Below are 14,324 nucleotides of genomic sequence, written 5' to 3' on the forward strand. Positions count from 1 at the left end.
CTGTACACACCCAGGTATGAATTTGAAAGGGCAGACAATTTGGGGAGGCTGTCCTACCTTCCCCACCACCAGGCTACACGGTCTTGTCCTGAACGATAGACTAGCAGAGCAAGTGTAATAATATGTTTACTAGCGATCACGTGCAGTGATTGGTTTAATATGCTTTCACGTCCGTTTTGGTGAGCCCAGAGGGAAAATATGGCATTTTAAAAGTAGCCTACATTTACGGTAGCTAGCTTACGGTAGACTACAGAGAACTTGTGATATTTTTACGTCCGTTTCGGAGTGTGTACAAAAAGCTGTCTATCAGCAGGGATTGTAGAGTGCATGTCTGGGGAATAGCGCAGACACGTGCTTCACACCGCGAGCAGGCACATGCACCACTCGGCAGAAAAGGGAGAAAGAAAAAAAGAGTCTGCTGCTGTCCGGAGCGACAGAGGGAAAATGTATTTCAGTCGGAACCGAAATTTGCATTCTAATCCGGTCCGAATACTACAGTTTGCGTAGGAACCGGTTCCATAGTGGAACCGGGTTTCGGTACCCAACCCTAATCCTAACCCATTACAAAGTCCACTCCAGTGACAGGAAAACATGACAGGACTGCTACAGAAAAGTCTTTAGCATAGAGTTAATGTGCACCCGATGGAGAGGGACAGGTACAAAACTCATGACACTACCCCCAACTATGGTACTGCTGTAACAGTCAGACTCCTTACTTAAAGGGAAAGCACTGGAAAAGATAAAGGACTGAGAACCGCCAGTGTCCCATAACACTGATTGGACGCTGGTCCTTGGGCCTTCCTTTAAGAGACAGAAGCAGAAAAGATGAAGGCTGGTTCTTCTGGGCAACTTCAAACATCCAGACAGAGAAGTCAACTGACTTACTACATCTGCTCTCTTCCTTTGCCCTCTCACTTTGCCTTCCCCTGCTACTCACAAAGCTGGCAACCACCTTAATCTCATATTCACCAGAAACTGCTCTACATCATGCTCTTCATCTTCTTACTCTCTCCCACTTTCCCAATCTCACAGCCATATCTCAAGAGATACTGTACCTGTTGCAACATATGCTCACTCTCTCCCTCTTCTCTGGCTTCATCTACTTTATCAATCCCTTCATCTGACTCTTTCTCACTCATGCCTCCCATGCTGCCACAGACACTCTATTCTACTCTATCCTCCTCTTTACTCTCTCTGTCCTCCCACTTCACGACAACCAAAATTCAATCCTCCTTCTCCAACCCCAAAAAAACTTTGTTCCATCTTCTCTAAACTCCTTGAACTCCTCCCCGTTGACATCAGGATAGCCGAAAGCCTACACATCTTTCGCTGCAGGCTAAGAACGCATCTCTTCCGACTGCACCTTGGATTTTATTTTTACAGTTGCACTCATTTGGCTCTTTGTAGTTTGGCTTATTTAGAAAGCTAATGTACTTGCACTTCTTGCTATTAGGCGAAGTCGCTTTGGATAAAAGCGTCAGCTAAATGACATGTAATGTAATAGATTGACGTCACCTAAATGAAAGCTTAGAGGTGGGTCAGAACTGATGTTTTTTAGCCATATTTGTTTTCACTCTGCTCTTGGAAAAGAACTGGAGGCCTCTAGAGGCCAGTGTGCCTTTGGACTGTGTGACTTGGCCGGACGCAAAAATACACACAAACTTTGCCTCTCTCTCAGTCCAGTGGGACGCTTTACCCAAGCTGTTCACACTAAAAATAGTCCTGCAGTCTATTTGACACACACACACACACGTGCTGGAACACACATGCTCTCCCTCTTTAAAAATTTTCCTGAGCGTCAGTGCAGCTACAACAAACGTCAGATGAGCCGTATCTACCCCAAAGGGGGCCGGGTGGACTCCAGTAATTACATGCCTCAGATCTTCTGGAACGCAGGCTGCCAGATGGTCTCACTCAACTTCCAGACCCCAGGTACCACAGCACACAACATGGAACCTCTGACCTCACACACACCCATATAAAGTACTCCACATACAGCAGATACATATTACAAGCACACATGCACAAATACAAGCACTCAGTTAAACTTCTGATCCAACAAAGTGCAGCATGCAATGAACTTCTGACCTCACATACTCTTACATCACACTGAAAGCATCTTCTGCATGTGTTGTCTGGATGAATATGGACCCACTAATCAACAACCCTACAATCGCATCCCCAATCACATGCACACATCCAAAAAAACACATGCCAAGAATAACAACAACGAGAAGGACATTCGGACTTAATGAAGATCCAGTTTGGCTTGAAATGTTAGTTTAAAAATTGTCAGTTCACCTAAATTACAAAAAAGCACATGTTCTCACTGACTGCTAGTATTATCTAGTCATCTTGATAGCTTTGATTTTATGGGCCGAGGTTTTCTGATATACATTTTTTTTTACCACCATTCCAACTGCAACATGTACATACGTGTACTGTAACATTCTTGGGGGAAAAAAATTTTCTAATGAAAACTGCACTCACCGAGAGCTCACCGAGAGGTTTGTTCTGATTTAGGTGAACTAAGTCTTTAAAGAAAAGTGTCGATTTGAGTCTGTGCAAAGCATATGAGAAAAATTTTGTTTTGAGAAACCATAGTGTTACTTCTGGCCACATGACACAAATTAGTTCCTGCAAACGGTTTGCAGCATCAGGTTATGCATGCATGAACCCGATCGCACACACACAATTTTTTATTTTTTTTTCTAAACTCTCGCTGCTACATACACACCTATACAGTGAGTGTTTTCTGTTGGAAAACAGCTGTTGCCCCATGACCAGAGGCAAAAGGGGTCGGACCATATGGCCTGCTGGGAGCATAGCATGTGCAAGCCTGAGGAGGGAAGGGGGAGTCCCACAAGAGGTGGAGCTTCTGTGATGGAGGGATACATGATTAGAGAAGGAGAGAGATGTCAGGAAAAATGTTTAAAAAAATGAAGGCTCCAAGATTTGATGTCTGTGTGAGTAATGTGAGAACCTGATATCCGCGTCTCATCAGAACTTGTCTCTGTCTCTCTCAGATCTGGCCATGCAGTTGAACCAGGGAAAGTACGAGTACAACGGCTCCTGCGGGTGAGAACAGCTCCTCACTCCTGTCCTTAGCTCATTTCCATCCATCCCATCCCTCCCTTCTCCACCCCTCTCCGAAGTTCATCAATTAAAGCTTGTCACATCTCATTAGTGGTTGCCAGCAGCGACCGTAGCTACCGTCTGCCCCAAGAGACAATTAGTGCTTTGGGGAAGCGGGCTCCTCTTAACCCGCCTCTGAAGCTCTCTGCAGTCATCTATCTCTTCCTTTCTCCATCGCCGTTTCGGTCCCTCGGCTCTAATACTGTCCCTGAGGGCAGACATTTTACTACTAATGCTAGAAATCTCATATGTGGGAAGATCAGGGCTTTTGCAGACACCCATCATTACTAATGCCATTCTGCTGGGCCCCGGGTTAAAACACACAAACACTCACTCCCACACAAAAAGCCTTCTGCACCTCCTTATTCCCCATTCAGATTGTTTTAGAGCCTAATTTAAACTAAGTATTTTATAACTGTAGGATTATGTATTTCATCACATAAGTGTTCCCACATTTGATCTAAAAGGTAAATTGATTTTGTTGTGTGTGCATTTTCCTTATATTTATCTTCTGTGTGTGTGCATCAGTTACCTGCTGAAGCCTGACTTCATGCGGCGGTCAGACAGGATGTTTGACCCTTTCTCAGAGACGCCAGTGGATGGAGTCATCGCTGCAACCTGCAGCGTACAGGTCAGGTCATCTGACACTTCAGTTATGCAGGAAAACTGTTAAATCAAAAGAAAATTACAGTTTTTTAGCATTAAACTATGATCCGTAAAAAAATGTAATGTACTCAAATGTATACAAGGGTTAGTTCCAGGCTTGGTTTTCTCACAACATGGTGTGTTGTATGCTACTCCAGGGAGGCAGAGCTGTTGTCGTCTTACACATATCTTTACCTTAGTAGATGGTGCTTGATTGTACCCCATACCTGATGAGTCCAATAATAGTGAATAATTACTTTTTAAATATATTATTCCTGTAAAATCTATGCCTTCAAAAGATATTCATAATGCTGTCCTCCTTTTTACTTTAGGTGTTTTCTGGACAGTTCCTGTCAGACAAGAAAATCGGCACGTACGTTGAGGTTGACATGTACGGGCTGCCGACAGACACCATCCGGAAGGAATTCCGCACAAGGATGGTGATGAACAACGGACTGAACCCAGCCTACAACGAGGAGCCCTTTGTCTTCAGAAAGGTAGCGAGAAGGGCACGAAAAGGGGTTGTTGGGTGAGGAAAGGGAGGAAGCAGAGGAGGTCAATATAACCGATACAGTGAGTTAAAACAAATGTGCTGCATTTATTCTAATGCTGTCTTTATTGTGATGAAAGCGGTGGTATTTCAACAGTAGGAGAAAAAGGAGAGGGATGGAGGACAGCCATGATTTGGATTGGAAGAAAGGTCTCTCTGACGATGGAAGTTAGTCATTCTGTCTTTACAGCAGAGAAATAATAATTCATACTTTTTATTGATCCCCAGTGGGGAGAAGGAAGGATGGAGGGAAAAGACAAATATAAGTTGGCAGTACTAGCAAGAGTAAAGAGAGGATGAAGGGAAGTCTGAAAAAGTGATGCAAAACCAATGGCGAATAGAATGCTGGTTGAAAATCTAGAAAAGATTTTAAGAGAGGAGGGGAAAAAAGAAAAACTGAGGGAGTTTTTTGGGATACTCTTGAAAATGTAGTCATTGCAAAAATATCACAAGACAAAACGGAGAGGGGAACAAGAGGAGAAAGAAAGGAGGGGGGGGGGGATAATCAAAGCACAGCAAGAAGAAAGGAACAAACAGAGAAAAACAATTAGGGATAGAGAAAGAGGGGAAAAAAGGAGAATGAAGGAGAGAGATTAGAGATATGGAGAGCGAAAGAGAGTTTGTGTGTGTGTAATAGTGCTGCTCTCAGCAGTCTGTCAGCCATGACTGTGACTCCAGCTTCCTAACACACACCATCAATCACAGCCTGCCGCAGTGCTGCTGTGCTCACACACACACACACACACACACACACACACACACACACACACACACACACACACACACACACACACACACACACACACACACACACACACACACACTTACAGTGCTATCAGAGGGGCATCACAAGCAGAGCTGCTGGCAAGACTCATTTCTCACATCTAGTGCACACACACACACACACACCTTTGCATGCATGCACAGCACTGTCAAGATGAGCGAGCAATACACACCAGCAGCATTCGCATAATGTACATCAGCAAGGCTACATTTGCGTAAGCATACACACAAGTGGGCGCTTCCACCCATTCATCTCTAGTGAGTATTCTTAGGTCTTATCTCTTACCTTCCTCTTCGTCTAGGACTAGGTATTAATCATCCTCTTCTCTCCATTCACTTATCTCTACACACAAGGCCATTTAAGACTCACTCTTTTTTTTTCAAGGGTATGCACACAAGCTCATCCACAGCCACAAGTTACACACAGACACACAGACATATACATGATTTACTCTGTGTATGCATACTAGCTGTGGAGATGGCCTGGTCAGTCATCAGTTATGCTGTGTGTTGCTGCGCTATCATGTCTTTTTCCTGTATCACACTGTGACTGTCCCGTGATAGCGTCCCCTGCAGTTTTATCCTTGACCTTCACCTTCAATGATTCAGTTTCTGCTTTAGCGTAAAAGAGAGACCATTTTACTGCAATGGCTGTGAATTGGTTTGTTTATTTTCACACCAGAATGAGCTCATTAGACTTCCCACAGTTCCACAGGGGTGATGACCGACTCCTAACTGCAACTTTTTTTTTCATCGCAATTTTTGTCCTCACGCCCCTTCACCTCCCCTATTCCTGATCCCATCTTTTTTTCCTTTTATTTTGGCTCCTTCTCCCCCCCCCCTCCCCCTCCATTTCCCTTCATCCACCCCACCTAGGTGATCTTACCAGATCTGGCAGTACTGCGCATCGCCGTCTACGATGACAACAACAAGCTGATTGGCCAGCGCATCCTGCCTCTGGACGGCCTGCAGGCTGGCTACCGTCACATTTCGCTGAGGAACGAGGGCAACAAGCCCCTGTCGTTGCCCACCATCTTCTGCCAAATCATCCTGAAGACCTACGTGCCAGACGGCTTTGGAGGTGAGAAGAACGCGCACACACACACACACTCTTTATGTTCTTTGATGTGTAAATGCAGAATTACAAGTTTGTTTCATACTGACATTCTTTGTTTTAATGCTCCCTTTATTCTTGGCTGATATTAAAGTTGTTTCTGTAGCCTGTTGGAAGGAGAGGGGGAAAAAAAGGAAAGCAAGACAACTCTCTCTCCCGCTCACTTACTCTCTGCATGGGGTTCAGTTGGTTGGGTACATTCAGAGTAATGGCATAGTGTAAATAATGACACTGAATATGCAGTATAGACAGTTTAAAGCAGGCAGAAACATACAAATGAATAGGAATGGAATTGGCATTAAATAAAGCCAAAGGGGCTTACGTTGAGGAAACATTAGCTTTCTTCTGTAAGATCTGCTGCCAGAATCACTACCTTGCCAGACACACAGCAGTGTACTAGTAGTAAAAATCCTTTCCTTAAGCACTGTTGTAGTGAGATCCTACCTCAGTCTTGACTCAGCATAATGAGGCAGTACAGTAGTTAATCATGCAAGAGGAGGATAGCTTTTGTGATAGTTCTATAGATAAGTCTGAGCGGAGTGACATTAAACACATTGTTTACTGCCTTTCTTATTGCAAAATAATATTTTGGTTACTATGGTCAAAATAAATATTGTTTTAACTAGGCCTACTTCAGAGATGGCTCCTAAAATAGAATTTTCTATGATTTCCTTAATTATATATATATATATATATATATATATATATATATATATATATATATATATATATAAAAAAAAAAAAATATATAGCCATCTGTATAATAAATTATTTATTTATTTATTATACAGATGGCCAAGAACAAGCCTTCAACCCACCAATTTATCAATGAAACTTTTCTTTTCCCTATACTTACAAATTGTTTTGTGCGTTCAGCAATTGTCGATGCCCTATCAGACCCAAAGAAATTCTTGACCATAGCAGAAAAAAGAGCTGACCAGATGAAGGCATTGGGGATTGACACGGTAAACAACACACACACACACACACACACACACACACACACACACACACACACACACACACACACACACACACACACACACACACACACACACACACACACACACACACACACACACACACCTGAGTTACCATACTGGTTTGAAGAATAGTACCTAATTGACTGGGTACAACCAGCGTTAACTCACACAGCTAAACTTTAACTCCGTACTTAGACCTGCATCCATACAACAAAACAGTGTCCCTTACCATCTAAATTAATCATTTCTCTTTTGTAGAACGACATAGCGGATGTTCCCAGTGGAAGCTCAAAGAACGACAAGAAGGGAAAGGGTAAAGGAGACACTGTGAAGGCCAGTGTGACACCGCAGACCAGCTCAGACATGGCCCAGACCTCCAACTCTGCCCAAAATAACACAGCAGAAACCAAGAAGGGTATATACTGACGTACAACATATACATTTTAAACACATACGTACAAACTATTGGGACACAGAGTTAAATTCCACTTTTCTCTGCTGTTTCAGATAATGCACTCGTGCCTAATGTCAGCATTGATGACTTGAAACAAATGAAGGTTGGTAACTGAACTCCTTACTATTAACACAAAAACAGGGCTCTAACCGTTCAGTCTGTAAGACAATGTAAATGTGGAAGAGTTACAGAATACGTAATAAGAAATAATGCAGTAATTGTTGGTTCAAAAGAAAATTGTTATTAAAGTTCCAAGAAAGTATGTTTTTTATCAGGTTTCTTTCTATCATGTACATGTAAACTATAAATATTATTTATGAGTTATTGCTAAACCATGATATTGGTGTAATGTACTTGTGAAATTGTACAACGAAACATTACGCTTCTGTTTGATGACATTTCCCTGCACGTTGCCCTAAAAAAGGATGTGATTTCTAAGCACCAAAATGAAAACAAGGGGAATATTCATAGGATGAAAGTGTTATGTGACCATAACTTCATACTAATTAGGCATTATTACATAGTTACTACAGCTAAATAGAATTATAAGCGCTAACAGTAATACTGCACTATTTCTTAGAACACTTTTACTTAAATTATATGTAATTTTTTAATAAATCCTTTGTTTTCTCTTGGTAAAACTACAGTTATTTATGAATCACCCTTTTGTACCAATAATGATCTCATAATATATCTTCTTTACTATACACATGCTACCAGAAAATGCTTATACCAAGCTATTATGCTCAAAGGCTATTCTCAATATGACCTGCACAAGAGCAATAAATACACTTCTCTCCTGCTGCAGACGTACCTTAAATTGCTTAAAAAGCAACAGAAGGAGCTCAACACTCTAAAGAAGAAACAGTCAAAGGTGGGTAATTGTTTTAGTGCCAACCTGTCTGTTTTTAATGCAAAGAGGCTGCAGCTTATTCTGGGGCTTCAGCTTTCATCTGACCACTGCTTCATCACTGCACGCACGCACGCACGCACGCACGCGCGCGCGCACACACACACACACACACACAAATTAATGTTTTGTAAGAAATTAGACTTGCTAAAGTTGCTTTTCCTTTGACCAGAGCTTACCATAGAGATCATGGTGGGTGCTGGCTCATTCATAGTGGCTGATTAATTAACATAGCATTAAGTCCTATTGCGTAACCCATGTATAATAGCAGCATCCAAACCCATCTGTTGACTGAATAAAGACTGCTGGCTCATTACTTGATGTAGACAACAGTAACATATTACGGTTTTTAAAATAATAGTTTCATTTAGCAGCTGTCTGTTTTGCTATATCTGTCAATGGAGGAGGTTGATACAGTACTGGTACAGGTTACAACTGCACTTCCACAGTATAAATAAATACTTTTTTCCCCAATAGGATCAAAACACAATGCAGAAAGCCCACTGCACCCAGATGGACAAGATGGTGTCTCAGCATGATAAGGAGAAGACAACCCTGGAGAAACTATTAGAGAAAGCCATCAAGAAACGGGGGTAACTGAAGAAAGAATTGCATTGCCCGGGTTTCCTGTGTGGGCTAATTCAGTTTGCTATTGTCAGTTCTCCATTTGCAGTGATAGTCAACCAGAGACTGTCAAATGCAGTAGCCAACTATGGTAACATGGAGGAATCTCCTTGTTTGAACTACATTATAATTATTGTAACACAATCTCAGGTCAATTATGATTCCAGCTTTTACAGTACAAAACCTTTTACAAAACCAAAAAGGCACTCAGTTTGTGATTAATAAGATAGGCCTCTTGAAAACCTCTACCATCCCATTAAATTTGACTTGCATGGTATTAAATCGACACTTATATGTATGTGGTTTCCTCACAGGGAAAACAACTGCCAAGAGCTGAAGAAGGAGACGGAGGATAAGATCCAAACACTGATTGCCGATCACAAAGTCAAGGTAACACAAAACTTCTTAGCCCAAAGCCAGCATCCTTTCCACAAAGTTATTAGCTGTGAGGATAAGTGCCTCAGCTGTGGATAATTGACTGAGGTGTGTGTGTGTGTGTGTGTGTGTGTATGTGTATAGGTAAAGGACATCACAGCACAGCACACTAAAGAGTGGTCAGAGCTGATCAGTAGTCACAGCAGCGAGGAGCAGGAGATGAAGGACAGCCACGTCGCACAGCAGTGCGAACACCTCAAGAAACTCTTAACCACTGTCCAGGAGCAGCAGACCATGCAGCTCAAACTCATCCATGAGCGGTGAGACCAGATCCAGAGGGGCAGCAGCCCTCTGAATTGCTAAACTGAAGCCTTTGTAGCCTAACTGCCGGTTGTGACCAGGTTTTCTTACAGTACATGTGGCTTTTTGTTACACAATTTTAGGCAGAGCAAAGAGATGCGTGCCAACCAGGCCAAAATGTCCATGGAAAACAGTAAAGCCATCAGCCAGGACAAGTCCATAAAAAACAAGGCAGAGAGAGAGAGGTGGGTCACACATATTACCATGTAGTCATTCAGCAGAAGGTTGACTTGGCTGTTGAATTGTTATGTTGGGATTGTGTTGTGCCACTTGTAATGCCATGGTCCTGCTCTTTGTGCTATTCAGGAGAGTGCGAGAGTTAAACAGCAGTAACACCAAGAAGTTCCTGGATGAGAGGAAGAGGGTAGGTTGTTATCTATTTATTTATTTATTTATTTATTTATTTATATATATATATATATAAGCTAAAACAATATTCCAGGGATTCTCCCATTTTAATGGAATAATACAATTAGGTCTGTAGCAATTATTACATAATTGTCTAATTGCAATTTTTTTTTACGTAATCCCGCCTTTTTTGTTTAACCACAATTAATTGCTAACATTAGCTAAGGACCTAAGGGGTATGACTGTTGGATGGTAATTGTTGATTTTTTACAATATGCCAAATTGTAATTATACAAGTGATAATTGGTCGGACTGTTGAGCTAAAGCTATGCTAGTGGCAGCTGTCATTTGCTGCCAACGCTACTCTGAACATCCTGGGCTGTAGCTGACTCGAGCCATGGAAATTGAACATGCTACTGGTTCTGGGCCAAATTCTGCCTGGCAAACACGCTGATTAAGTAACTTTTCTTTTGCCCATCATCACCACCCCACACCTTTTTTTCTGAGGACTATACATTTTTGTTATTTAAATAGTTAGTTGTTGGCACTTGTCCCTACACGTTCATAACAAATAGTGATGACTATTATTTGTACTCCTTATTTAATTTAATCTGTTTTATTGTTCATGATTTGATGATTTGTTTTTTATTGATGAGGATAAATGTTCTATTGTCAGTTTTATGTTTAATACAATGTTTTATCATAATAAAGAGACACAGTTTACTTCATAGGCTGTGTACTTTAATTTGTTTGAAAAAGTAATAAATACATTTTAAAAAAGAGACAATTATATTGTTAATAGCAATTATTTCTGAGACAATTAAATGTACAGCAACATTTGGAAATGTTACAGCTCTAAATACCATACAAATGTTTGGATGTCTATTGCGACTCCAGCAGTTTAATTTAATTTTAGAGTATAAATACAAGGAAACATTCCTACTTTAAAAAGAAAAGGATAGTCTAGAACTGTTACAGAAAGTATATAATCTTTTCTTTTTATATTGATATTTAGCACACAAACATGTTTTGATTTCTTAACGACAGTGGTTTAGATATTTAACCTGTGTCACGACTGTGGTTAACAACTAGTTCAATCAACCCAGGGTTTCGCAATCCAGCGACGCGCGCGTTCACATAAAAGAGGCGCTGTTTGCACAATATGACTAATCACAAACCTCTACCAGAGCAAACTATAATTCTACATAAATATGAAGAACACAGACACGGTTTAAAAGGCAAAACGCAATACAGTCGCTGCTTCCTAAAACAGGAAGGAAAGCTGGCAAAAAAGCTGACTCTGTAAATAAGTAAATCACAACGCTCATCAATATAAAAAAAATAGATCTGACCATAATTACGCTTGTGCTTTCCATAAACTGTCGTTGCTTTAGCCTATTATTTCAGTTGCAACCCTGGCAGTGGTAAGAGATCATGGGAGCAAATAAAAAATATAATTCAAATCAATGTGCGCATTGGCAACACACGGCTCAAGAAGCCGACAAATAGCCTATACGTAATTCCCTCCGCTGAAAATCTATATCTTTCTTGAAGATCCCCATCGGGGAATGTTAACGGGGTTGTCTGCCTCTAAATGTTTTAACTTTTCTGATAGTCAGTCTCAGTCTCTCCCTCCCTCCCTCCCTCCACCGGATCTTCTAAGAACCGTGACGCCGTTATCAATCAAGTATTTATTGGTCGGTAGGCGGTGAGGTAAGGTGTTCAGCTTAAGTTACCACGGCGATTTAACCCGTTAACAAGTGATCCACCGTCATGATACACAAAACCCTGGGTTGAACCTGAAGTTACCTCATTAACGGCAAATTTTGCTTCGTAGGACAGGCCTCTGGGCTCACATGCTCATATCAAGTAAATATGGTTTTCAAGACTCTAATCCTAATCATGGCTTGAGACTCAGTGTTCAATTGATAAAAGTTACTACTTATTTATAGTAATACACAGTAACTAACTAGTCTTAGTGTTGTTCCTGGTGTGTCTGCAGCTGGCCATGAAGCATCAGAAGGAGATGGAGCAGCTACAGAAAAACCAGAGAGAACAGTTGGAGAAACTGGATAAGTTCAACGAGCAGGTATGACAAATCAAAGAAACTGAACCTTACAGGCCAAATTTGACTGCCAATAAACTGTAGATTGTAGAAGAAATGACTAAGAATAACGAGCATGTCTGCCATCATCCAACTTGCGATCAGCTGACTACTGTTCTCCATCTCAACTACTAAAAACCTCAACCACCACATTTATTAGACACACTTCCTGCATAAACCAGAACATATCTCAGTTTATGGTCCTTTGTGCTCCACTGGCCTTTTAAGTGTAAATGAAGATCGAAACTAGGGGCCTAGTGCAGTTTCTGCCATCTGTGTTGTAAACTGTAATTAGTATTGCAGAAAGTGTTCCACATAACTGGCATCAGAATTGCCTCAAGATACTATACAGAAAAACCTTGTTGGTCCAAAGAATAAAACACAAAGTCTATATTAAAGAATCCGTCTCAATGCACAATGATTCTTCATATGGTAACACAGCTTTGTATTGAAGTGTTTATTTCACCAATTGACTGGACCGTCTCTCTGCCCTACATGTGTTGAGTGTACACTACAAATAGTAGAAACTCACTCTGCAGAAGGTCTCGTATCTCCATTTGTCCATTTTATTTTGCCACCTGCCACACTCCATTACCTGTTCATGTCTTACATGTATACACATATTCATTTGTTTTTAAAATGATTTGCTTCTTCCGGCACAGCTTTTGAAATCACACCATGCAAACAAAAAGGTTCAAGGTAGGCATACACATCTCACGTAACTACCTCTGATACCATCCTTAAGTGATCATGTTTCCTTCCATCTCTCTCTCTCTCTCTCTCTCTCTTCTACCTGTTATGTTACTCATTTTATCATAGCCTCAGTTTTTCTGCTGAGCCTGTATTTTCATACTATTTAACTGACTACTATAATGAGCACCACTGACTAAAGCCAGGAAATAATACATGACAGGTCTGCCTTTAAGACATTGAAAATGCATTTTTCTTTGTATTGTGAAATGCCTTTCCCACATTTGTATTCTGCAGCTCTCGTGGTGTCAGCAGTGCCAACGAGCAGCTTGAGTCATTTATCACCATGACTCACAAGCTATTACTAAGCAAAAACAGCCAGCTCCCAACCAGCCCCACTGTGCTTTCACTTCAGCTCACAATTATTTGCTTTCATAGTATGTGTCAGTATCCCACTGCAGACATTTTGTGGGAGCCATTATACGCTACTCCTACTAAGCGTGTGGTTTATATTATCTGCAAAAGTATGCAAGGAAATGCACGCAGAGGGGATTATTGGCTCTTATTGAAAAAATGATGAGCAATATAACATTCAGAACTTATGATAGACGGAAGATCAGATTTGCACCTGTCAAAATTGCTACCAAAAGATGAAATGTGGATCTTCTGCAAGTGTTACACGTGTGTATTTGTGTGAGCTTTAGTTTCTGTATGTGTGAGTCTGTCTCACTGTGTTTTCTGTCTCCTCGAAGGCCAAGGACATGCAGCAGATGGTGAAGTTGGAGGAGGAGATGGACCGCAGACCTGCCACGGTGGTGTGAGCAACTGAGACACAAGCACACACACGTGTATACACACACCACACACACACACACACACACACACACACACACACACACACACGTATACAAACACGTGTACAAACACGTAAACACACACACACACACACACACGTATACAAACACGTGTACAAACACGTAAACACACACACGCACACACACACACGTATACAAACACGTGTACAAACACGTAAACACACACACGCACACACACACGTATACAAACACATGTAAACACACACACGCACAAGTAAACACGTGTAGAAACACACACACAGATAGCCCTCCCCCACCCCTCAGTTTCTGCACCCTTACCCCACCCACTAACTTTATACCACTGAGCCATTGGTGCTTATTACTGTTTGACGGGGTGTTTAACCACTTATCGAGAGAGGAAATGCGGAGGCAGT

The 14,324-nt window shown here is 41.4% G+C and overlaps 1 protein-coding gene across 1 annotated transcript in view; it reads left to right on the top strand.

The window, feature by feature from the left end:
* The window catches only part of LOC120546405 (1-phosphatidylinositol 4,5-bisphosphate phosphodiesterase beta-4-like), an 84,643-nt gene extending 70,670 nt beyond the window's left edge, over positions 1-13,973 (top strand). The window contains exons 24-40 of the mRNA XM_039781330.1: positions 1,808-1,932; positions 3,027-3,078; positions 3,664-3,766; positions 4,113-4,277; positions 5,990-6,194; positions 7,104-7,192; positions 7,469-7,625; positions 7,718-7,767; positions 8,473-8,538; positions 9,052-9,167; positions 9,513-9,588; positions 9,718-9,893; positions 10,017-10,118; positions 10,240-10,297; positions 12,284-12,370; positions 13,048-13,084; positions 13,828-13,973. Coding sequence (XP_039637264.1) covers positions 1,808-1,932; positions 3,027-3,078; positions 3,664-3,766; positions 4,113-4,277; positions 5,990-6,194; positions 7,104-7,192; positions 7,469-7,625; positions 7,718-7,767; positions 8,473-8,538; positions 9,052-9,167; positions 9,513-9,588; positions 9,718-9,893; positions 10,017-10,118; positions 10,240-10,297; positions 12,284-12,370; positions 13,048-13,084; positions 13,828-13,904 — 1,741 coding nt within the window. The 3' untranslated portion in view covers positions 13,905-13,973. The remainder of the gene's footprint in view (positions 1-1,807; positions 1,933-3,026; positions 3,079-3,663; positions 3,767-4,112; positions 4,278-5,989; positions 6,195-7,103; positions 7,193-7,468; positions 7,626-7,717; positions 7,768-8,472; positions 8,539-9,051; positions 9,168-9,512; positions 9,589-9,717; positions 9,894-10,016; positions 10,119-10,239; positions 10,298-12,283; positions 12,371-13,047; positions 13,085-13,827) is intronic.
* Positions 13,974-14,324: the final 351 nt, after the last annotated feature.

This window comes from Perca fluviatilis, chromosome 18 (assembly GCF_010015445.1).
Source record: "Perca fluviatilis chromosome 18, GENO_Pfluv_1.0, whole genome shotgun sequence".
Taxonomy (NCBI): domain Eukaryota; kingdom Metazoa; phylum Chordata; class Actinopteri; order Perciformes; family Percidae; genus Perca; species Perca fluviatilis.